Source organism: Thunnus albacares, chromosome 24 (genome assembly GCF_914725855.1).
Source record: "Thunnus albacares chromosome 24, fThuAlb1.1, whole genome shotgun sequence".
NCBI lineage: Eukaryota > Metazoa > Chordata > Actinopteri > Scombriformes > Scombridae > Thunnus > Thunnus albacares.
In genome coordinates, this window is record NC_058129.1 from 984,172 (window position 1) to 1,009,258 (window position 25,087).

The 25,087-nt window shown below is 40.1% G+C and overlaps 1 protein-coding gene across 1 annotated transcript; it reads right to left on the reverse strand.

Moving 5' to 3' along the window:
* Positions 1 to 9,324: 9,324 nt before the first annotated feature.
* atp1b1b (ATPase Na+/K+ transporting subunit beta 1b) lies at positions 9,325 to 18,707 on the reverse strand. The gene is made up of 6 exons (XM_044345272.1): positions 18,493 to 18,707; positions 15,111 to 15,239; positions 12,312 to 12,467; positions 11,813 to 11,997; positions 11,184 to 11,267; positions 9,325 to 11,014 (listed from the first exon to the last, which is right to left on the reverse strand). The coding sequence occupies exons 1-6, from the start codon at positions 18,581 to 18,583 to the stop codon at positions 10,754 to 10,756; spliced, it is 906 nt and encodes a 301-aa protein (XP_044201207.1). The 5' UTR covers positions 18,584 to 18,707; the 3' UTR covers positions 9,325 to 10,753.
* Between the last annotated feature and the right edge of the window lie 6,380 nt (positions 18,708 to 25,087).

A 25,087-nucleotide genomic window follows, 5' to 3' on the forward strand; every position in this document is an offset into this window, starting at 1 on the left:
CAAGCTCCTACACAAATGGAATTAATGAAGGACAGGGGAGTTTTATAGGGGTTGATACATTCTGTAGATTATGAAGTGCATGAAAACATCATGATAAGCATATATCAACTTTGGGTTTCTAAAGATGCTTCTTCAGTGTATTCTTACGCCAGCCCCTTCATGACAGTATCAAGGAATTCATCAATGGCAACCAGTCATATAGATGCAGTGGAACCCACTGGGCTGGACTTCTTCTGTCTGACCTGGTGGTCTTTTTACTCGTTTGAGTGTGAGTGTGTGTATTACACATGCAACAGATCTGTGTGTTTGTCTGGCTCCGCGCAGACTCATGTCTCAGCCCATTTTACATCCCAATACCTGGTATTATAAGAAAAAAAAAGTCTTAAGTCCAACTAGCCGCCCCTATTAACTGTGTTTACATCCCCACCCAGTTCTTGAGAGCTGGATGGAACAAACAACATCCTGAAGATTTTCTCAGAGCCTTACCAGTAGTGGAGCTAAACATATTAAGTTTTTCTAAGGGTGTCACAGAAGGAAAAGTCATGTCATTCAAATCTAAAAGGTTTATTCTCCTGAGGGCATCTTAGTTCATTTCATGGAGACTTGCCTACATACAGACTTTATTCACCTCTTTTCTCGTCCTTTCTCTCTCTCATTTACTTTTTTTTAGAATTTACTATGACATCTTGCCACCAAAACTGTAAACCTATTGACTCTCATTGCTCCCATGGGTATATTATGTTTGCTGTAAGACATTTCCACTGCTCTGGCATTATTTATTTCATTATTTTATTTTTAATGTAAATTTTAATTTTGTCTTGTTTTTGTTGGCTTTTTTTGTGGGAGGTTATTCTGAACAGTTTTTAAGTATTAAGAGAGGGCATACAGCCTGACTTTTAGTTGAGTTTATGTTGAATGTGCCACAGCGTTACTCACCTCAAAGGTTCTCTTTTGTAATTTGACACACTGGTGTGTATACAAGGCTACAGGATGGAGGACCCAAATGCAGACACTGGGTCAGAACAGGGAGATGAAAGACTTTACCAGAAGGACGTTCAAAGAAACAGGCTTACAGAGGGGCAAGATGGGCTGGCAGGTCATAAACAGTCAGCAGGTAGCAGAAAACAGAAAGATGGCAATGGGTACAGAATCAGGTTTCAGGAGCAGGAACAGTATCAGGTTTAGGTGGCTGAAACGCAAAGGCACCCAGCAACACGATGACGATCTGGCAAAGGGAAAGGGCTGGAGAGCTGGTTACATACTGAGGGACTGATGGAATAATGAGAGGCAGGTGTGTGGGCAGGTGGGGATGGAAATTAGTACAGCAGGTGAACAGGTGGATGTGGGAGTCAAGTGACCGTAATTGGCGGGAAAGTCCGAGGGCATCTGGTGGACAGGTGGTGTATGGCAGGTCTGGATTGATGCAGCCCTTGTGACAGGACTCTCATAAAACTGGGGGACATAAGAGACACATTATAAAAACAATCTGTGCAGCAGAGGTCAAAGTATCCTGACTTTTAGTCACTAGTATGGATTAAACTCATTGACTGTATATAAATATGGATGACACGTCTCCACCTCCTACCGCTATGCAAAAGTAAAGCCAAAATATCTCCTTTCCAGGAGCTGCCATCTTGCTTATGTGACGTCATTTGGAGCCAGAGTCTGTGCAGTAGAGTCGGGAGGGCTGAAGGGGTGTGTCCTACGGGCCGTCATCCCACTGCCTGACGGAGGTTTTAGAGCGGCTGTCACAGCTGTCAATCATGACGTCACACCCCCCTCTTTATATTGTCAAGTAGCTAATTAAAAACAAACTTATCAGAAAGACGAGCACTTGGACATACATCAACATAATAGGAACTGCCTAAAATGACAGAAACCGTCTTTGGGAAAAAAATTATTTGACTTGTACTTTATTTGACGAGGGGGCGGGATTCATGACCTATACTGCAGCCAGCCACCGGGGGGATATTGAGATGTTTCTTCACCTTTGGGGAGCTGACATGACGACCATCTTTATATACAGTCGATGATTAAGCTTCAAAAACACTGGATCCTACTTTTCCCATAATGCAGTTCAACAGCATCTTTTCATCAAACCCTCCCATCCCTGTCATTCACACCTCTAGTTCTAGTTCACACCTCTGGTTTGTACCTCAGTTTCTCTCGTATGAATTTGTAGTCCAAGCTCAAGCTGAGATAACCCTGATGACATCACTATGATTTCATGAGGGTTATTTTCTCAGACTCCTCTTTGAGTACTAACCATGACAAGTAAACTTATCTTGATGCTTAACATGAGTGAAATACCTCTTTAACTGCCGTTAGGATCCATTCTTATAACTGTCTTGTTTATTGCCAACAGCCTTTTGTCATGATTAATAGATGGATAATTGCTTGAACATATTGACACTTGCAATAAAATTGATCTGGATTTTAATTTTTCACACTTGCAAAAACTATTATCTCTGGAAAACTAAGTGCTGCGTTAAACTATGTGTTACACAAAACACAACACTCTTTAATCATTTGTATCATGTACCATGTTAGTAAAAATAGTAATAAATTACTGAAAGTACAGACTTCATAGTGTGTTGACCAATCAGAAACAGGGCTCTGGACCAATCAGTTCCAGTTTGTCACATGAACACAATTCATCTCAGTCTTCTGGAGAACCAACAGAAAATGATGTCTGATGATGTTGGGTATGTGTGAACATGGGCTTATTTCCACACTCATCAGCGTGAACACCAGCAAACCAAACTGGTGGAAACTTGTCATTAGTGGGATTCAATGCTGCCTCTGGAAACCAGCACATGAGGGGAAAGAAGTCAACTGCTGATTAATGACAGAATGGCATATGTGTCATGATGTGTCATCATAGAGTGCCTTTATATTTACATTTTCTGAATATAGCATCAATGTTCCATAACACATAAACACATGAGCTTCCCAGATGAATCCACAGAGAATTATTACCAACTCTACAGTTCTGCAGAGCTTTTTAACCCCTCATTGTTTTGGTTTTCTGGCATGTCAAACTCTCACCTCAAATTCTCATCAACATAGTTTCAGCTGTTTTTAGTAAAAAAAAAAAAAAAAAGCTGTGATGAACTGTCATAGAGACTTTTGTGTCCTCGTAGAGCACACACACACACACACACACGCACACACTCTTCCTCAACTGTGATTGGCACCTTGCTTGTTTATTTATGGTTATTTATTTAAAACCGTTATTTATATCCTGGTATAACATGCTGCTACACTTTGGTGCAATATCTATACATTGACGATGCAATGTATGTTTTTCTTAAATGTGCAATATCTCCTTCCAACTGCTGCTCCAGCACTTCATTAGAAGTGTGGTAAATATTTTTTGTATATAATGTAAATCTCTATCTGGCCTTTGCTACTCTTAAAATTTAACTTCATTTATTGTAAATTTATTTTACAAAATTGTACACCTGAGTGAGTGAACCACACAATAATTACCATGTGCATGTACCTTGGGCCTGTGCAAATGGCGATAAAGTCTCTTGAATCTGAATCTTGAATCTACTGTATTTGGTTTATCTTGTAATACATGTAATACACATGTTTCAGCCCTGAGAATAGTCAACTGCAAATTAAAGAGACAGTAGACAGACAGAGACGTGTCTGGGTACAAACACTCTACTGTTGACAAACACTTTAGTGTGATGAGGAAGCTGATTACTTGTAAGTTGTGGTTTATGTCTTTAGGAGAAAGTTTCATATTTGCAGGAATATCTGAATGAATCTTTTCACTTCTCCTCTTCATCTGATTCCCATCATAGCTAAGGCATACGCCTTTAAATGGAGTGTGATGAAATCAATCCATCACATGTGGCTGGACTCTGTGTGCAGTGTGGACAGGATGAATTATCCATAAGAGCAGACTGGGCCAGCGGGTTCCCAGGGGGTCAAAGGTGATTGTGATGATGAAGTCGTTCTTCACGTCCTCCCTAACTGTTTTCCTCAGTGTTCAGTGGAGACACAGTGTCTTGACAGTGTGATGCTATCGCACTACTCCTTCACTGTTATCTGAGGCCCAGTGCAGAGTCTCCCTAACTGTCTTTCTCTCTGTCCTCACTGTCTTCAACTTTAAGTTTTCAACTTCAGACAGCATTCATCAGTGTGGAAGGATCTCTCAGCTTTCTTGCACGGTATATATGAAACAATAACATGTAATTGTGGATTTTGTCTTTTCAGTTACCTGCTTTATGGCAAATATCCATGCGGGTCAGGCTCCAGTGGTGGAAGAAGTACTCAGATCTTTTACCTGAGTAAAAGTACCAATACAGAAATGTAAAAATACTCCATTACAAGTCAAAGTCCTGCATGAAAAAAACCTACTTAAGCAAAAGTACATAAATATTATTAGCTTGATGAAGTTAAAGTATTGCAGTAAAAGTACATAAGTATTATGAGCTTGATGTAGTTAAAGTATTGCAGTAAAAGTAGTGGTTTGGACCCTCTGACTGATATATTATTATATATGACATCATTAGATTATTAATAGTGAAGCATCAGTGTTAGAGCAGCATGTTACTGTTGTAGCTGCTGGAGGTGGAGCTAGTTTACACTACTTTATATACAGTTAGCTAGTTAGTCCAGTGGTTCCCAACCTAGGGGTCGGGCCCCTCCAAAGGGTCAGCAGATAAATCTGAGGGGTGGTGAGATGATTAATGGGAGAGGAAAGAAGAAAAAACAAAGTTCTGATACACAAATCTGTTTTCAGTTTTTGGACTTTTTCTCTAATCTTTGATTTTTGCTGAAATATTGGATCATTTGAACATTTATTGAAATGAAAACATGTGAGAAGTTTAGAGAGAAAAATCACTATTTGGTGGAGCTGTTAACAACTCATAGACATGTGAAATGTGACCCCGACTACACACTGCTTTTTGTAAGACGTCAAAAGCCAAAAAGGTTGGAAACCACTGGTTTCATCTTTAACAATGTGTTGTATTTTAAAAGCTTGTTATATTATCCATTGTGTCAAATCTTCATCTGAAAAGTAACTTAAGCTGTCAAATAAATGTAGTGGAATATAACGTACAATATTTCACTCTGAAATGTAGTGGTGGAAGTATAAAGTAGCATCATATGGAAATACTAATGTACAATACAAATATTCAAAATTGAACTAAAGTACTTGAATAAATGTACTTAATTACTTTCCACCACTGTCAGGCTCATGGATGGTTGGAGACTTCTATAGGTATATCCTTATATCCTTTGCTCCCATGAGATTTTAACAGCACACATATGCCTAAGACTCAAAATAACAAAATAACAAATTTATCCACCATTGATTGGTTTCTACATTTCACATGTGAATCTAATATTTCAGCGTACTTTTCTCCCTTCATTCTTAAATTATTATTGGTGCTACTATCTCCTCTCTTTATAAAGACTTTAAAGAGCTGAGCATGGCTAAACTATTCAGAAATGTTGGCTGGATATATTGGCATTTCATTGTTATTGTTGGTGGGTTTTTTAGCAGGTAGGTATGGACTAAAATGGATGTTTTGATTTATCTGTGGGTGCTGTAAGCTGTTTTACTGTGTGCTTATTAACATATGGATGATAAATTATGACATCCATAAAACTAAAAGCAAAAAAGCAAACCCCAGGTCATGTTTCAACCAATACCCCAACAAACAGAAAATGGGGTTGAAAACACAACCTCCATGGTAACAGTCATACACAAAACCTGGTTTATTGAGCAGCTGCTGATTGGCTTGCTGTCTGCCTCCTTGGCTGTCTCTGTTGGCCCCTGTAGCTCCAGGTGACTTAATACCTGCTCTCTGGTGATAGGATCCTTATCCAGCCCGCCATGAGACAACATCCCTCTGTTAGCTACTACACAGTTTCTACCTCCTGTAATTACAGAGCCATGTGTCTGCAACTGATCCAGCAGCTTCCCCCTGGCCTGCAGACTGAGAACTGAATGAGTGAATGGTAACAGAAATCATCCAGTCACACTGCTCCTCCTCCTGAGCCAACAACAGCTCATTCATTCATCTCTCAAGTAAAGTAAGAAAAGAGTGAGGGGTTGTATGAGGCTTCAGCAGTCTGAGTTAGTCATATCAAGTGGATATCTGCCACATTTACAGTCTTTTTAGCATTAAATTCCCTCTTTGTGTTTCCTCGGACAGTGTTTCCCTGTTGAGCTGCAGTGGAAGTATAGTAACAGAAAGAGGGACTTTGGCACTAAAAAGACTGTAACTTTGAAAGATATCTACTTGCTTTGACTCATTTGGACGCTGAGGCTTCATATTAGCTTCAGGCAAACTTTTAAATACATGTTTACACAGAAGGAGGACTGTGGATTTTGTCCCATTATGAAGGGATCTTCTAATGGTCAGTATGAACAAGAGGAATGATTACAGAAAGAAAAACATGTTTCAATGTCCATTTGAGCTCCTGACTGTTGCTTTAAGACAGACTTGGAAAAACTGTGAATGTATGACAACTGTCACATAAACAATATAAAAAAGTTTTTTAACTTACCATTGTCCCAGAGACACTGAAGTAGCCAGATGAAAAACTAAAAAAGTGAACGAGTAATAGATGTCATTGCCCGACTCAAATGAGTGCCAGTACCGTAAGCCTCTCCTGTATCATCCTGAATGTATCAACACTGTATGGACAAAAATATATGGACACCAAAAATATTACACGTTATAATTGAGCGTGTCATTCTGATACCACAGGCAGTAATCTGCTAGAACAGCCTCCACTATTCTGGTTTCAGGCTTTCCAACCAGATGTTGGAATCTGGCTGTAGGGATTCACTCCCATTCAACCACATGAGCAATAATGAGGTCCAACTCTGGTGATGGGTGATAAGATCTGGCTCATAGCCGGTGTTCCAGTTCATTCCAAAGCTGTTGGATGAGGTCAGAGCTCTTTGAAGGCTTTTGCATACTGACTTAAGTTTTTGATTTAGACAGCCTTCTTGTACTCCCTCTGTTAATCAATTGCACGCTGCCTAAAACTTGCCTTTAGTGTAGGAGTGACACAGAGAGTGCCTATCTGTGTTAGCTCTGTGATGGTTGGAGATCTGCCAGGGTACCTCCTAGCGCAGGTCTTTAGCCATCATGAAAACTCAACATTCTCAAATGACCGTGACTGGGTGTTGAATCTATGATTTGCAGTCCACCTTACATATAATTTGAATGGTTACAAAACTCTACATTTTTACTAGAATTTAGTTTAAAAGCCCCTCTCCGCTCATAAAATGTTTTTTTTCTTCTTGTTCCTACAGTTGGATATTTGGGCTTCACTGTGCAGAATAACTTATGTTCAAAGTTTGTTTTCACATTCATCTGCTGAAAGTGGAAAGTTTCCCTGTGATCATTGAAAATGTGGAGCTATACGAGCATGACACAACTAGTTTTGAAGCCAATCCTGGTTTAGTGTTCAATTTACATAAGTGTGATGTGGAAACTTGAAGCATCCAGTGCACATAGAAGGAGACATCATGTGTCCAGCAGTTAAGTAACTTCTGAGATGAAATATATTTACATATTTATAGATCCTGGAATTTTTAATGAGGGAGAAGGAGTACATGCCATTTTAAGGATTTTAATGTGATTTTAATGTGTGACGTAATTAAACTTTTTTTTTGTGGAAAAACCATATTAGACACACATTGTTCCATGCAGAGTAATGCATGTCATGTTTATTAGATTGTTAAATCTAATAAACATGAGGAACAGATGTTTAGTCAGCCAATAAAAACACAATCACACAACCATACTAACACGTATGGCTTGATCAGATTTGTCTGTGAAGATTCTCAGTAACCCAGATAATAGGATATCTTGCTATAACTGTAACTGTACCTGCCACTGGAGCAGCCAAAAAGTCCACTTACTTTTGACTTTGAGTACATGTGGTTACTGTTTATGAAATTATGCTCGTTGAATGTTACTGAATGAGCCAGAGGTGCTTAGTGAGTTTGTCCTATGGTTTGCTAGTCCCAGTCAGTTTCATTTTTAAAGTCGTGTGCTCTTTAAGACAGTTGCAGCCAGTGGAAGGTTTAGTGTTCCAGTTTGGAGCTAATCAAGTTTAAATCCAAGTTTTTCCAGTTGGTTCAGATCTGGAATTAACACAGTCCAGTGATTTTCATGTTTTGTTTTTCCCAAACTCCAGCCCATTCAAGTTCCATTTCAGCAGTGGTGAAAAGTACTTCAGTACATGAACTTAATTACTGTTCTTCAGTACAATTTCATGGTACTTGTACTTTACTTGAGTATTTCCATGTGATGCTACTTTATACTTCCACTCCACTACATTTCAGTGGGAAATATTGTACTTTCTACTCCACTACATTTATTTGACAGCTTTAGTTACTTTTCAGATGAAGATTTGACTCAATGGATAATACAACAAGCTTTTAAAATACAACACATTGTTAAAGATGAAACCAGTGGTTTCCAACCTTTTTGGCTTTTGACGTCTTACAAAAAGCAGTTTGTAGTCGGGGTCACATTTCACATGTCTATGAGTTGTTAACAGCTCCACCAAATAGTGATGTTTCCCTCTAAACTTCTCACATGCTTTCATTTCAATAAATGTTCAAATGATCCAATATTTCAGCAAAAATCAAAGATTAGAGAAAAAGTCCAAAAACTGAAAACAGATTTGTGTATCAGAACTTTGTTTTTTCTTCTTTCCTCTCCCATTAATCATCTCACCACCCCTCAGATTTATCTGCTGACCCTTTGGAGGGGCCTGACCCCTAGGTTGGGAACCACTGGACTAAACTAGCTAACTGTATATAAAGTAGTGTAAACTAGCTCCACCTCCAGCAGCTACAACAGTAACATGCTGCTCTAACACTGATGCTTCACTATTAATAATCTAACGATGTCATATATAATAATATATCAGTCAGAGGAACCAAACCACTACTTTTACTGCAATACCTTAACTATATCAAGCTCATAATACTTATGTACTTTTACATAAGTATTATGTAGGATTTTCATACAGGACTTTAACTTGTAATGGAATATTTCTACAGTGCTGTATTGGTACTTTTACTTAAGTAAAGGATCTGAATACTTCTTCCACTACTGACTTTGTAGAGCATATATTTACACTCAGACCTGAGGCACTTCAATACAATTGCAGACAGTAGCTATAGTGCACTATACAATAGTGAGTCATTTCAGACACAGCCTAGAGAACCCTGCAGAATCCTGGATAAACACATTTCATAACACATACTGTAGTTCAGGTGTATTATTGTGAAATTTCACAATATGAAAGACAAAGAACACACAAGAGAAAGGTCCATTATGATTTTATTTGTTTCTCTTTGATTAAATGACAAAGGTGGATGAGCTGATGGGAGGTTGACGGATGTTTAAGTTCAAGTTGAGTGATTTACATCAACATGAGATCCTATGGAATATTGCCAACATCATTAGTCATCTAAAGCCACTGAGCTCTCTGAGAACTCTTATCTTTTTTTGAAATGCATGAACATCAAGTCAATGTGGAATTAAACTGTCTGTTACCTATTCACTCTACACCTAACTACATTCATGGCCAAAACACAAATCAAGTTAACCACTGAAAGGTTGCCAAGGCGAGACATTGACTTTAGCACTTAACATGATGAAATCCTAAAAACGAGTACTGCATTGCTTCTGATAAAGACTCTCTTCAGCTCGTCACTTTGGTATTGCATTTATACATTACAATATTCTGCAAAGAAACAAAATGTACAACTGCATAAATATAAAATTCTTCCACCATGTTTAATGGTAAAAAACATTCAGAGAGTTACACCACAGTGCTGTGATGAATCCAGAAAAAAAAAAAAAAAAAAAAAAATCTTTAAAAACGAGTTAGCACCGTCACCCTTACACAAGGCCAAAGTGTCTAACAGGCTGGACACACAACTCTACATTCAAGGCAAAATCAAAAGTAAAAGGCATGAAACCAAGTAATAAAACCCTTTCAAACATTTAAGTGATTTAACAAAGCACAAAAAGGAAAGAGGAAAAGTAAAAAGTCTCCCGTGATCAGATGTAAAAGACAAATAAAAAGAGGAAAGAAGTTCCCTGGAGTGCAGCCTTTTTATTACACAGATCAGCAGAGTGTAACCATGTCAAACTATTTCAAATCAGTAAGTGTGAGTGTGTGTGTGTGTGTGTGTGTGTGTGTGTGTTTATGCCCAACACACACACACGTGCCTACAACTGCTAAAGCTTGCTCACATTAGAAAATGAGGAACAGCATGGTTTGGAAGGACCAGGGTTTTGCGACTACTGCACACTCCAAAAATATATATACTGAAACCACACGAGGCAGCGATATGCAGAGGGGACAACGGAGCTTGCACGCGTCAGAGATGGAATTACACTTTACAGTCATCAATGAACAATGTCCCATGGCTTGTGGAAAAGTCTTCATTTACAGCAGAATAAATATTTTTTTTTTTTTATTAGGCCCATTGCTACTTTTCCTCTAAATTACATTCTAACGCTAGACAGAAGTGTAGAAGCTAGTGATGGAAGCAGACAGATTACACATCTGTCCCTTATCAGGTTTTTTGTTTAATTTATTCATTCATTCAAGACTAGTTGTGATTGACTTAACCGCTAAAGCCTACCCCCCTCACTTATCTCCTACGTTATATTGGTATAGGACAAAAGGGGGTAGAAGGGAGGAGGGGCGGTCAGGGAAAGTGCTACGGTCCTGATGACGGTCATAAACTGTTAACCTGGATCTTGACGTCAAAGCGTCCCTGGTAGCGGTCCTTCTCGCTGTAGTTGATGTTGTCTCCGAACACTTTGCATTCGATGCGCAGTTCAGTGTTCAGGGTCAGGTTGGTGAACTGCAGCGCCACCAGCGGCTGCAGGTACTGAGGGTGGAGCAGCTTGCCGTAGTAGGGGTAATACTGCAGGGGGAAGCCACCGCCGAAGCCGTAGTACTTAATCTCACCAATCTTACCAGCATCCTCCTCTTTCTGCAGAAATGAATAGAGACGAATGTATCAAGTACAAAACTCATTTTTTAGATCTGAGCATGTTTGTTATATGGAGAATATATTTTGAGAACACAAAGGAAAGTGCACATATGACATTTGTAATGAGGTCCAAAGTAAAAAAAAACAAAACAAAAAAACGTGCATGTACCTTGCTGGTGCAGAAGATGGGGATCACATTGGGCTGCACCTTGGGATGAGCCTCTTCAGGGATACTTTCATTAGAGGTAGGAGGCTGAACAAAGAACACAAGTTAAGAGGTGGACTGGGCCTTGTGTTCAAACACAAATCCTTAAAAAAAAGGTGCAGCGTGTAGAATTTAGTGGCATCTAGCAGAAATGGAATATAATAATCATAAATATGTTTTAATTAGTGTATAATCCTATAAAAATAAGAATCGTTGCGTTTTTGTTACCTTAGAATGAGCCTTTTATATCTCATAGAGAGCGGGTCCTCTTCCATGGAGGCCGCCATGTTGCACCGCCATGTTTCTACATGGCAGAACAGACAAACTAAACACTGGCACTAGAGAGCCTTTAGTATTTTTCGGGAGTTTTGCAGCCACCCTAGGTTCTCCTACATGCTTGGAAGGGGAGGGGTATTCTGCAACCTCACTGCCAGATGCCACTAAATATTACACACTGGTCCTTTAAAGGCCTTGCAGGGACACGTAAGCTAACATGTAGCCGTTCTTATGGTTCTGGTTTGCTTGAATTCTTTGTGTGAAAAGAAACCGAACCAAGAGGAAAACACATGATAAATGCTATAATGATTAATTACCCTTGGATAGAAGTTGACAATCCTGTTGAGCTTTACAATCAGGCAGGGCTTGCCCTCCTTGAAACCAAACTCGCGGTCGGTGAGGCCGGAGCAAGGTCCCAGCAGGGCCCTGGAGAAACGGCAGGCCTTCCTTATGCCCACGTCGCTCTCCAAGTCACCCCTGTTCTTGTACTCGGCGGGTTCATCTGGAGAGGAAGTGCACATTAACATAGGTCGGGATTCAACATTTACAGTGTCTGATCACCGGTCACACATGGAAGCTTCTCTTACCACTGATGTGTGTTTATGCAAAATTCCAAGTAGGCCAGTGTTCTTATTCTTTTTAATATCAGGTTTAGATTCAAGATGTTTGCAATGTTACAGCAATACCAATTTCATGTTTTACTCTGTAGCATCATACAACTTCATTGAAGTGTTGAAGCTCCGTCTGCGTTTGGAAGCAGCTGTTCAACTCTGGAACTTTCGACAGGGAAAGAAGAGCCAATGAAATGAAACCTACCTCCACAGTCCTCAAATTTCATCTGGTCCCGCTGGATTTCATCGTCATACTTGGCTAGGAAATCCTTCAAGGCTTTGGTGTAAGGCAGGAAGGTCTCCATGTCGTTGAGGCTGAAGGACACTTCACCTTTGTCTGGTTGTGGGGTGTGTGTAAGGCCTGCAGAGACGACAGGTCAGTCGCTTGTTATCAACAGTGATGCTTCATTATTCATGTTCTCTGTCCAGTTTACAGTCCAACACGCCTGCTGAGCAGCTCTGTTAACTGCCCGCATGTCAACTCTCATGTTTTACATTTTAGTGCCTTTGATCATCATCATCATTATCATCATCAGTGATGTGAAAACTGCACACAGTCAAAGAAATAAAAAAAGAAAATAGTGAATAAATGAACTCTTGAATAAGAGCAGGAAAGTCACACATGCTTTCAAAGAGTGAAAATGTGACATTTGAGTCTCAAAGTTACGACACATTCAGAGACACCATGTTCCTGACTGTGTGGGAAATGAACATTTTTGCAAATGTGTGCAGATTCAGATAAGAAGTTCAATATCAGTTTCATGTCTGTATGTCCAGGATACAGATAATGTTTCCTCCTGCTTCCAGTCTTTGTGCTAAGGTCTGCTGAATATGGTCTGGACCTTCAGCATCTCTGAACTGAACACACAGATGAAACTGATAGAGCTCCTGTGACTCTGGGGAAAAAAAAAAACAAAAAACAACTGAGTGGTTCTTAAATTTCAGACCGGTCCTATAACCAAAGACACATCAGACAGCTCATTTCAACTCCTGATCTGTGTTGCTTTTACTTCATCTATTAGCTGAATGTTTAAAACACTGTGTCAACACCAGTCAGCTGACCAGAGATCAGATCACTCATCATTAGATTTCCTCGACTCAACTCAATGTGGATGACCTCAGATGACACAGTGCTCAGATACACCTCTTATTTCACCCTTACTGGTGTTGTGGTGAACTATGAGACACACTCGCAGACTGCTACCGGCTTCCTTCCTGTTCAGATCTGTATACTGCACATGCTCAGTTTGGCCTGGTAAACTCCAGCCGACCTTCCCCACTACGGAAGGCAGGCTGTGGTGTGTTTGTGGGGGGGGGGGGGGGGGGGGGGGGGGGGGGGGCTGCTGGCAGTGCAGGTAGTGCACTGGGACCACGATATGTGGATATATCAAGTGTTGCATTTCCAAAACAATATGCAGCCATGTTATCTGAGGCCATGCTGAGCACATGTACCAGCAACTCATAAAGCAGATTTTTTTGGAGAGCCATGTTTATATATTTGTGTGTGCTTGGGCTGAAACAAATGATTCATTTCATTATCAGTTGATCTTTAAAATTATTTCTTGATTAATCAATGTATTGTTTTGTCTATAAAATGTCAGAAAATAGTGACAATTAGTCAGAATTTCCCAAAGTCTGAGACGACATCTTCAAATCTTTTGTTTTGTCTGGTCTGACCAACAGACCCACAGATATTGATCTTCTGATCATGTATTTGTCCTGTATTGTATGTAAGAAAAGCAGCAAATCCTCACTGGAACCAGCAAAGGTTTGGCATTTTTACTTAAAGAGTGTGTAGGATTTAGAGGGATCTATTGGCAGAAATGGAATATAATATTCATAATAATGTTTTCATTAGTGTATTGCCTGAAAATAAGACTTGTGTTTTCGTTAGCTTAGAATGAGACCTTTATATCTACATAGGGGACGGGTCCTCTTCCATGGAGCCCGCCATGTTGCACCGCCATGTTTCTACAGTAGCCCAGAACAGACAAACCAAACACTGGCTCTAGAGAGGACCTTTCATGTTTTTAGGTTAAGGTAGCAGCCACCGTAGGTTCTCCTACACATTTGACAGGGGAGGGTGAGGGGAGGGTATTCAGTTGGTTGCAATCTGCATCTTCACAGCTAGATGACACTAAATACTACACTCTGGTCCTTAAAGAAAAACAAACAAACAAACAAAACAAACAACATCTCCCGGTTTCTCATTCCAGAGAATCAGAATCAGTGACACTGTAGCATGTTAACACCATATCCTGCTTCATGATTGCTTTCTGTGCAGGTGTCTCTTTGAATCAAGTCTCCTTTGTCAAAGATAGAGATAAAAGATAAAAAATGTCAACATCATCTTCACACTAAAGTGAAAGTTAATTATAATTACTCGTCTGTTTATCACTGCTGATCAGATGGAGCAGTTACGTCCTGCAGAGCTCAGGCAGACAGAAACCAACACAAGTTTATCCTCACCTGCTAAACTAACTCATCTAAAAAAAGAGAAATAACAGCAGCAGGATGTACACACACATGACCATGTCAGCATCACATCTTCATGTTATGTTGTCAATCATATCCCATAATCTGACTTTGCATGTGTGTCATATTGTATATTTGTTGCCAAAGACATATATGACATCCCAGAACAGGCCTTGTTTAGAACTCACCATCACACATAATAATACAGTCACTTCACCACAGTGCTTTAAACACGTCTCCATCCTGAGCCTGTCATGCAAAACTATGTGACTCATGTCAACAAGGTTACTGATAAGGCAGCCTAAGATCCACAGAATAAACACCAAGAAGTTTATCATCATCATTATTATTATTATTATTATTATTATTATTATTATTATTATTATTATTATTATTAATCATCTTCATAATATCATGACCCCATTTACTACTTTATCTGTATAATTTGACTATCACTCTCCAGTGTCTTTCTTCTGTTCTGTGTGCATACTGGTATCCTAACAGACAGGAAGTGGGTTTCAGTTCTTACCAGGGGGTGCAACTCTGTCCTGCCAGGTGGGTTTGTAGTTGCTGAGGGTGAGCAGCATGGCTTGTATGGTGCCGATGAAGATCCCAGCCAGGCAGCCATAGAAAATGATGTAGAATACTATAATTTTGACTGCGGAGGAGAAAAAAAAAGAAAAAAAAGAAAGGGTCACTACAGCTGTACAGTCAGAGATGGAAGGTCAAGGCTGGGCTATATGCCTGAAATCAGTATGCAAAAGTCACAGAAAATAAACCATTTGATATTCAATGCTATGAATTGAATCTCACTGTTAGAAATTGCATCAAATAAAACTCCTATGTTGAAAGCCTTCTTTTGTTCTGTAAGATCTCACTTAGCTTGGTACCATTAAAACAATAAAACAGCACGATCATAATAGCGTAGCAATAAAAAAGCAGATAAGCGATAACATTATCAATATAATCTCTAGAGTGCACAGTGCGTGAATCATTTGTTTTCAGTGTTAAGAGCTGTCAAAACGGCTCTGCAGCAGAGCAAAGATTGAGGCATTCATACTGTAACGGGTCAACTTTACAAGACCAACATTACTGTTGGGCAACAGCGAGGTAACTGATAAAACTGTTCCCGACACATAGAGTCTAGAAAAAGACAGTCAGCACGTTAGACTTTTACTATCATGTTTCTTTTTGTTGTACAGCACTGGATCACAGTAGATGTCATTGGCATTCTTTACACTGTTGAGCAAATAAATGTGTTAATGTCGAATGGAAACAAATATATAGTATAATATATAAATAGTCTAGACATCAGTCAGTTGTTTAGGAAGTCACATTAAATGTTGCAGATCAGCTTTGTGTAATTAAGGTGTGACAGCTGAGTTTGTGAGTCCAGTGTCTGAGTGAGTGGAGCACTAGTGAGAGAGGTCACCAAGAAGCCTGTGGACACTCTGCAAGAGCTCCACGACTCCATGACTGAGAGGTGAGACCACTACTGTTCTAACAGGAGAAAGCTACTGGTAAGAAGAAGAACCTCATGACATCTCAGCAAGTAGGAGACTGAGACAAAGTGGCAGAACATTTTATGTTCTTATTAGACCATAAATAATTACATTTTGGCCATTGAGCTAGAGCTGTGATTGGTTTATGCTAAACGTCACAAATCAGGGGAAACACACCATCCCCAACAGGATGCATGCTGGTGAAAGCATCATGCTGTGGGGATGGTGCTCTGAGAGGTGGAGGGGGACAAAAGAATGCAGAAAAAAAAAAATACATGGATGAATCCTGGGAGGAAATACTCAAGTACTCCTGCAGCACTAACCCAAGCATGGAGCCAAAGCTTCCACAGAACAATAAGTCAGTTCAGACCTCAATCCAATCCAGAATATGTAGCAGAACAAAAAAAGCTATTCACTCACTGTCCTCATGTAAAATGACAGAGCTGTAGTGACAAATGAATAAAAGAACTGCAGTGTGCGGATGTGCATAGCTGACAGTTCTATCTTCAAGGTGAGACCTGCTGCAGACGCTTACTCTATTAAATATGACTTTTTAGCAGGTTAATACTTTTCAACCAGTCATTTTACATTTGTACTTAATAAACGACTCCTTCCCCTCTCTGTCCTTTCTGTTAACCAGAACAGTCACGTTCAATGTCACAAACTCCAATGACATTTCATTCAATGGATCAAACACTTTGATACCGGTACTAATGCCACAATGACATTTTAATACATCATGTTGTTGAATATTAATACATTTTTCAAAAGTCATCCATATCATCTCAAACCTCTTCTACAGTGTTTCTTACCGCCACTCCAGCTCTACTGACATCTGACACACATACATCATAACAGGATGTGAGGAACTACAAAGCCAGCATTCATACATAAAATACAACAGTGGCAGCCATTGTCTTTACAGATTTACAGGAATTCAACTGTGAAGCCTGTGCAAGTTAGTAATTATTCATGGCACTGTAGGGTCCTCACTGTAATCAATTTCTAGCATGAAGGCACTGTAGAATTAAAGGTAACCAAGCATTAAAAATCCATTACCTGTACCCCAAAGCAATATATAAAGCTCGTCTGACGTCAGCCTTGCAGCTAGCAAGCTATACATTCATCCTGTCTGTCCTTTTTGCTGCATGAAGCAATGTCAAAAGGTCACAACAGCCTGAACCCATTAATAAATGACACATTACTTGAGCTTGTTAGACACAAAGACATACGATCAAAGTTTGTGTCCTCTGGCCATTGTACGCCTCACATTCCTAGATATCTAACAGCTTATCTCAACTGGAGATGAGCCACTGCATAAGGTTAATTTACATTCCGCTCCTTGTATTCTGGCAAGTAAAACTGCAGAAACGAGGAAAAACTGATTTATTGTGGTTCTAACTCATACGTTATGTGTTCCCTGTCATCCCAGATGTCCTTTCATCACAACCTTCAACACTGAACTGCGCATGGCACACTTCCCAAATGCATCAGCATTTTTAGATGACCTCAGAAGGACAAATATGAGCCCCTGAGCTGCACACATCAGCCTCACTCCGCTGGAGCTCCTGCAGCAGCCGGGCTGTGTGTCGGTGTCCTCAGCACTGATCTAAGCTCAGCAGACTTTGTCACTGCAATAGTATTTCTACCCAGGTGTTCGAGTCTAAATAAGACTGGAGGAGCTGTGTGACATTGAGAGGAGGCACAAGGACATGCGCACTGCCGCTGCCAGAGAAACAGGAGAAGAAAGGTCGAACAAGTTAATCAGTTGTATTGTTCGTTAGATTACAGTGACATCTGATCACAGGAACCTGACACGGATCGATAGTCCTCTCTCCATTTCCCGAGCAGGCCATATCACCTTGACTCACCTTGGACTATGATGCATTTTTAACCCTTTGAGTACCCATTCCTAAACTGCTAAAAGACAACTTGACGTTTCCCCCAACAACAAACAGCCAGTGTGTCTGGAGGTACAATCATCGGCTCGCTTTCCGCCGCCTGTACCGCACACCGCACCGCACTGCGCCGCGCCGCAGCGGCGGCGGCTGCGCTCCTCTGAATGCACAGTGAGAACTTAGAATTCCGCTACTACAATTAACAAAACCACACATACCATGCCTTTGTTTTACCGTCACGAAGCATTTTTCTCAAACTAAACCCAACTCGCGTGGGAGGCTGTGCGTTTCCGAGGTCAGGTTGGGGGCATGGGAATAAAGTCAAACTTGGGAGATATATTAATTGAAATGACGCAATGATGAGTCGTGCCGGCTGCTCATGGATGCAGCAGTCGAATCAAACAGGTGGTATGAAACACGAGGCAACCGGCGCGCGCTCATACAACGAGCGCGCGCCTTACCGTATTACCATTTTACCACGAACACCCGGGCAATTAACGACCATACTTACACCAGCTGCCTCCTGTGCGTCCGAGCACCTCTCCTTTCTCCGAATCCCACAGAAGCTTCTTCCATCCGCCGTCATCTTTATTTGAAGGCATTTTTGATTTAGTCCCGGTAAAGGTGTTCCGTTAGTGCTTCAGCGGACTCCTCCGTGTAGTAGCCAAACACTGAGCCGTCGCAGAGGCACCCAGCTCGGTCCGCAGGAATGCTCCCCAATATAAACCGTTTGTCGTCGACTCCGCCCGAAACTCTCCACAAGTTACCTTGCAGGAGGGAGGAGCAGTACGGGCCAATTACGGAGCGGACAAGCCATGCGTTGCTCTGACGTCAGGAAGACGGACAGACTGCCTATAGAGACGGACATTCAGCATAATACATACTGTATCTGGGCTGAGCTTTGCAGATATGTCTGTGTAGGTAGAAAGTTATTAATTGTCCTCAGGTACTATAGTAGAGCCCAGACCTCTGTCCGCCCTGACCTCCAGAGTTTGAACAGAATCACAATTCAAAACAGTGTTCTAAGTAGTCTCAAAATATGTCACACATGATTCAAATACATAGTGTATACATATACAGTACATATCTACCTACCTACCTATCTATTCCAGGACTGCATTAATTGAATTTACGACACAAATAACAAACAGTGGATCTGTGGTGTGTCTCTGGGTGTCAGGAGCAGTTGCTCGCTTTGCACAGTTCATAATCCAGTCTTGATCTAGCCTGATATAGATCCATTTGATAACAATGAATCTTGCGTGTCAGTCAGGAGTTAGAAATTTTGGGGCTCCTGACAAAAATACTCAACAGCTCTCACACAGTAAATATTTATCCAGCAGTGAGCCTCCAGAATCACTCACACCCCCCCAAACCTCCATTGAGCCACCACACCTCCATTCCTCATCCCCGATTCCCCGACAGCACCCGTGGGTACATGAGTATTTCTGGTGATCTATCAGCCACTTGTCATGAATACTGAGTGCAGATAAGTACAGTGACACCAGCCTGAGTTATTCCAGGAATACATGCATCTCCTGGGTTTTTACAGTGTCACGGGGCACAGAGGGACATAAGCCAGTCAAACTTTTCCTGTGGAACCTGGTGTCTGTCAGTTAGAGGCATTTCCGGGACAGTTCCCTGAGGTGAAACAGGGAGGTTTCAACTTTATAACAACATTACGGTACACATTATATCTAAGTTTCAACTTCAGTGTCACACCGGTAGAAACTGGATGGTAGGTTTTGGACTTCAGTCCAGATTTGTCCTTATCTTACAAACTTCAATCTAGAGTAGGATGTAGTGAGATTACATATCTACTTGCCTTGATGCCACCGTTGCTGTGTTTGATAAGATGACTAATTGAGAAAAAGTAAATAGCATACATCCTGCTGGTTATCAACCTTTTTAGGTGATGGTTTACATCTTTTTTTGGTTTGAAAGAGCAGGAGAGCTACTGTAAATCTAAGTTTTTCTTTTTCAGGTCTAATGGATCTTCATGTGTAGCTAAAGACTTGTAATTCAGCATGACTGTTCAGGTTTAGTCACTGCATGCCAACAATTACAAGATACACACACAGAATGGCAGATTACAGTGCACCAACCTACAATTCTGAATGAAGCCGGCTCCTCTAAAACAGTCATTATGGCATAAACAATGCCATCATTTCATCCCTTTTACTAACAGAACAGAGTTCATTTGACTCACAGTTGTATCTGCTCCCAGTACAACTTGGTGGGTGTCCTGTGTTGTTGTATGCAGTGAACCCCTCCCCACATCTACCCCTTCACACCACAGGGATAATAAGCTCTAGTTACACAGCATTGCCAAGTATACACATAGTTGAAACCCGTATATATATCCTGCCTTCTACAGCCTCTAACCCTCTCTAAAGCCAGCTCCAAGGGCATTTCTGCTACTAGTGCCAGGGCCCACACCATGACCCAATTTTCTATCTGAGCTCCAAATAAAAGGCTTTTCATTTATGTTGCGTTACCCTGTAGTACATGACCATGCCTCGACACAACAAATGACTGAATTTAATTTCAAAAGTTTTAAATTTGATTCGTAAAAAAAATGACAAGAACTGCCACCAACCTGCCCCTCACCCTCCCAGTACACACACACATGCACTCAAAAACACACACACACATGCTGACAACATAGACGCGTATAGATCCTACGACTTCACATTCTTGTCGGGCTGTGTGAGCTGTGTGTAATGTGTGTGCTCATGCATGCATGTGTGAAATCGCTCAGCAATGTGCTGCCATCTAAGTTTCTTGAGCTGTGTACATTTGTTTGAATGTAAACATGCGGTTGTAGGTGTGATTGGCCAGGATTATGCACATGGGGGTTTTGACCTTTAAATATCATCTCAAGGACAAGAGGGGTCAAATGTGCTGACCGGCTCTATGTGACGCCATCATGAAAGACCCCTGACCCCCTGGGTCACAACCAAGTTTGATCTTCACATCATCTCATCAAACTAAGTGGTTGTTGGATCATCTAACAGAATTGGGAGGGCTACGTCCGCCAATTATTGTAACTTTCTAAAACCTAAATGCAGAGGTGAGAAAATAGGCATACCTTAAATAACTAGTTCATTCACTTTTCATGCATTCGATTTACACTATAAATGTCTTTCAGCGAAAACTATCTTTAAGTGTGCACATCTGAACTATTATCATCTGAACTATTGTCATAGCCTGTTTCTATGACAACAGGCTTTTAAAGTTTAAATTTATTTCAATCATATCATGGATTTAAAGGGTAAATCTGGTTATAATCTGTATTTGTTGTGCGTTAATCTCATGTGCAGACCCAACAATGAATTGATTCTATAAACAGATGTATCGTGTGTGTAACCAAAGCCTGATGTAGAGCTCCATTCTTGTCTAAAACTATTAAAAACACATCAGTGACCCACACCAGTGCACTGGGTGACATGTTCCACACGCTGTATTATTTTGACTCAATCCCACACACATCCTCTTGCTGCGGGAAATATTCACTAGAGCACCAAATGTGGATTCAGTTGTTGCTGAAACTAGTCCCCAAGACAATTTCCTCCAGTTTGAGTAATGTTTGCTAAAACCAGCTGTTTTAGAATTTTATTTTTAAAAGAGAAAATATACATTTGTTACCTGTTTTTTTTTTTTTTTTTTTTTTTTTTTTTTTTTTAAAGATTTTCATTTTTAGTATGAACCAATCAAACCAGAATTCAGACACTAGTCATGGGATTGGTTAGGATTGCCAAACTTGTTCTTTAACCAAACATCTGTGAATGGATACTGAAGGAAGGAATTTTCAACTACAAATGAAAGGCAGGGAACACCGACTTTAAGTTCTTTCCCATGACTGTTGTAACTTTCTAGCAGTCAGTGTGATGAAAGCCACCTCTCTGCGGTTCCAAACATGATCAGACAAGCTCTGATAATTACTATTACTGTATACTTGTCCTCTTCTAAAACTGCTCATAATTTGCACAACAATGCTCATTTCCTATGTTTATATGTAGGAGCTCTTGTGCAGGTAACCATCAAACTGGAATCACACAGCCAGTTAGATAAAGCCTGCCATTTTTCTAATGATACAGCTTGGTGTCTGACAGTGACCACGCCCAGACAACTGCCACCTTTTGTCAGCTTGTGTACACAATAAACAGGTACTGTCTAAGGGTATGAGGGGAGGGTGGATTCAAGGTGAAAGTAAGTCTTTTTGTTTGAGGCCTGCACAGGTTAAATGCAACCATTTACACAAATGGAAGTTTCTATATCTAACTCACCATTTTCACCTACTCTTGTTAGTTGTATTCATGATGTGGGCGTGTAACAGGGATGAAACTGGGTTGTAGTTGTTCCCTCATTAACATCCTGTGTGAAGAGAATACACTAACCAGTCTTACCTCAGGGGCAGAATTCTGTAGTGTCTCCCTCCTGGAAGTCACTGGAATTTGGCTGTGAGAGCTGACTTTTAAGGACCATACCAGTATTTTTTTCATGATATAGCCCATTTACTAGAATTCATGTGGTACCCTCAAAATACATTTTGGAAATGTTTGGATTAAGGATGTATGTGATGAATCTTTTTCTGACAGCAAACAAGCACATTGTCCAAAACCCTGAAATGTTACATTAGAAAGTAATTTAGTCTACAATAGAGTCATTGTATCCGTTTTCTTAAAAGGGTACTTCAGTGAACACTGATCCTACATTCCCCATAATGCAACTCAATAGGGTCTTTCATTACACACTCTCTGACTCATACACCATGCCCAAATTATTATTTTCTGTGCAGCCATCCATGTATTGTCCTCACAATAGTCTTTGAAGTTCTCCTCCACTCAAAAATGTGTTTTTCCTCTTGTTCCTACTCTTGGATGTTTGAGCTTCACTGTACAGAATGATGTATGTGCAGAGTTTGTTTTCACATTCATCTGCTGAAAGTGGAAAATTTCTCTGTGCCCACTCAAAATCCAATTTTAAGAGGTGGGCCTATGAGCACGATTTGTGACATCACAACTAGTTTGGAAGCCATTCCTGGTTCAATATTTAACTTACACAAGTGTGATGTGGAAGCTTGACACCTCCAGTGTACAAACACTGAATGGACTTTATAGTGAAGTAGGAGACGTCTTGTGTCCAGCATTTAAACCTTTGTGATGAAATATTTTTGCATATTTATAGATATTGGAATTTTTAATGAGGGGGAAGCAGTAGATGTAGTTTTAAGGATTTTAACAAGATAACTGAACCATTTTTGTGGACAAAACATATCAGACACAAATTATTATTTTATATACATTTTAAAACATGTCTGGTGGGTATCTTTAAGTTATTTGATCAGGTATTGAAGTCAAATAACTGTAAATCAGCACAAAGGATGCATGTATTATATTGTTTATACACTCTAAAATCTCTCCAGATTAGAGAGGAAAAAATACTTTTTGCTTTAGATATGGTTGGATTCATTTCACTGCAATGGCAATCATGTGTCAACAATAATGTTTGCTAATAATAAAAGCTGATATAAAAAGGTTCATGCACATGGAAAACAGCGAAAAATAAGACACTATGATATATGTTCAACAAAATGATTAGCAGTGATGTATTGCTGACGTGAGTAGTGTTAAATGGGTGAAATATGGTAAAAGCACTAGTATTGTCCTTTTAGGCAACACTTTGCAACAATTTCTAATCAAATGCAGGGACAAAACACCAAAGATTCTACAGACCAGGTGATGGTGCAAGATTAAAGTCCAGGAGATCATCAAAAACATAACCATTCATCCTTAAGGGGAGTATGAACCAGATTTTATGGCAATCCATCCAATAGTTGTTGGAGACATTTCACTCGAAACCACAAATGTCGACCTTGCAGTGGCACTAGATGAAAGGTCATGGTATCGCCATGTCAGTAGGATTCATCCTCTGGGGACCCTGCATGTCTATAATAAATTCCATCCAGTAGTTGTTGAGATATTTCAGTCTGGACTAAAGTGTTGGAACGGCCAACAGACCAATATTACCATCCCTAGAAACTGAATTACTGCTGGATCTGGCAGGGTCAAAGAGGGTAATTAGTAATTAATTCAAGAGGATTATAACATTTTATTTCCTGTAGTCTTCCCATTAGTTTCACAGGCAACTGAAGGAGATAACCATTGTCTGTGCACCCTGATTGCTGTCACTTCCACAACACATTACTGATGCAGCTTCAGTAGCATGCCAGGATGCCACTCTATTAGTTTTATATTTTAAATTTCTTTAAATTGTTCAATTGTTCAGACACTAGTTGATAAAAATTATAACAATCTCATGTCTTGCTGTGTTCCTTGTCATATTACCATAATTACCAGTTTCCGACACATCAACAAAATCATTCAAGTGAGAATATCAAATTTTTCTAAAAGCTGCAATATATCCATCATTCAAGGCACTTGAAACATGAATTTAAAGCATATTGTATTATATTGTCAATGTACAGTATTTTTAACCCTCACTTGACCAACACAGCTTTATAAATATCGGTTGGTCTTGAGTTGTAAATATGGGAGTCTTCCCCACTTTTACCATCCAGCATATGACATGAAGGCAGCATGTACAGAGCTGGAGTCAGACTGTGGTTAGCCTAGCTTAGCATAAACACTGGAATCAAGAGGAAACAGCTAGCCTGGCTGTGTCCAAAGTTCAAAAGCCAAACACCTAAAGCTCACTAATTAAGGGGGTTAGGTGCTGGAATTATTTCTTGTGAGCAGCAGTGACTGTGTGCAGCTTTGCAAAAGTGTTGTCATCCCAGTGAGATTGCCAGGTTTGGTGTCATTGTGCCTCTACAGAGAACAAAACTACAACCTGAGCTCACAAATGGTATTTGACAGCCTGCACCAGTGCCAGAGATGCTACATAGAAGTACATGGTGGATGGATACTTCTTGGTCAAGAAAAAGTCCAGTTGGTAACTCTCCCAAAAACCACAAACTTAAAATAAAAGTTTACTTTTCTGTTTGAACACAGATTTTATAACCAAGATACTTTAGAGGAGTTGGTAGGTAGCTGCTTCCAGTCTTAATGCTAAGCTATATTAGCTCTGCACATTAAGCACAG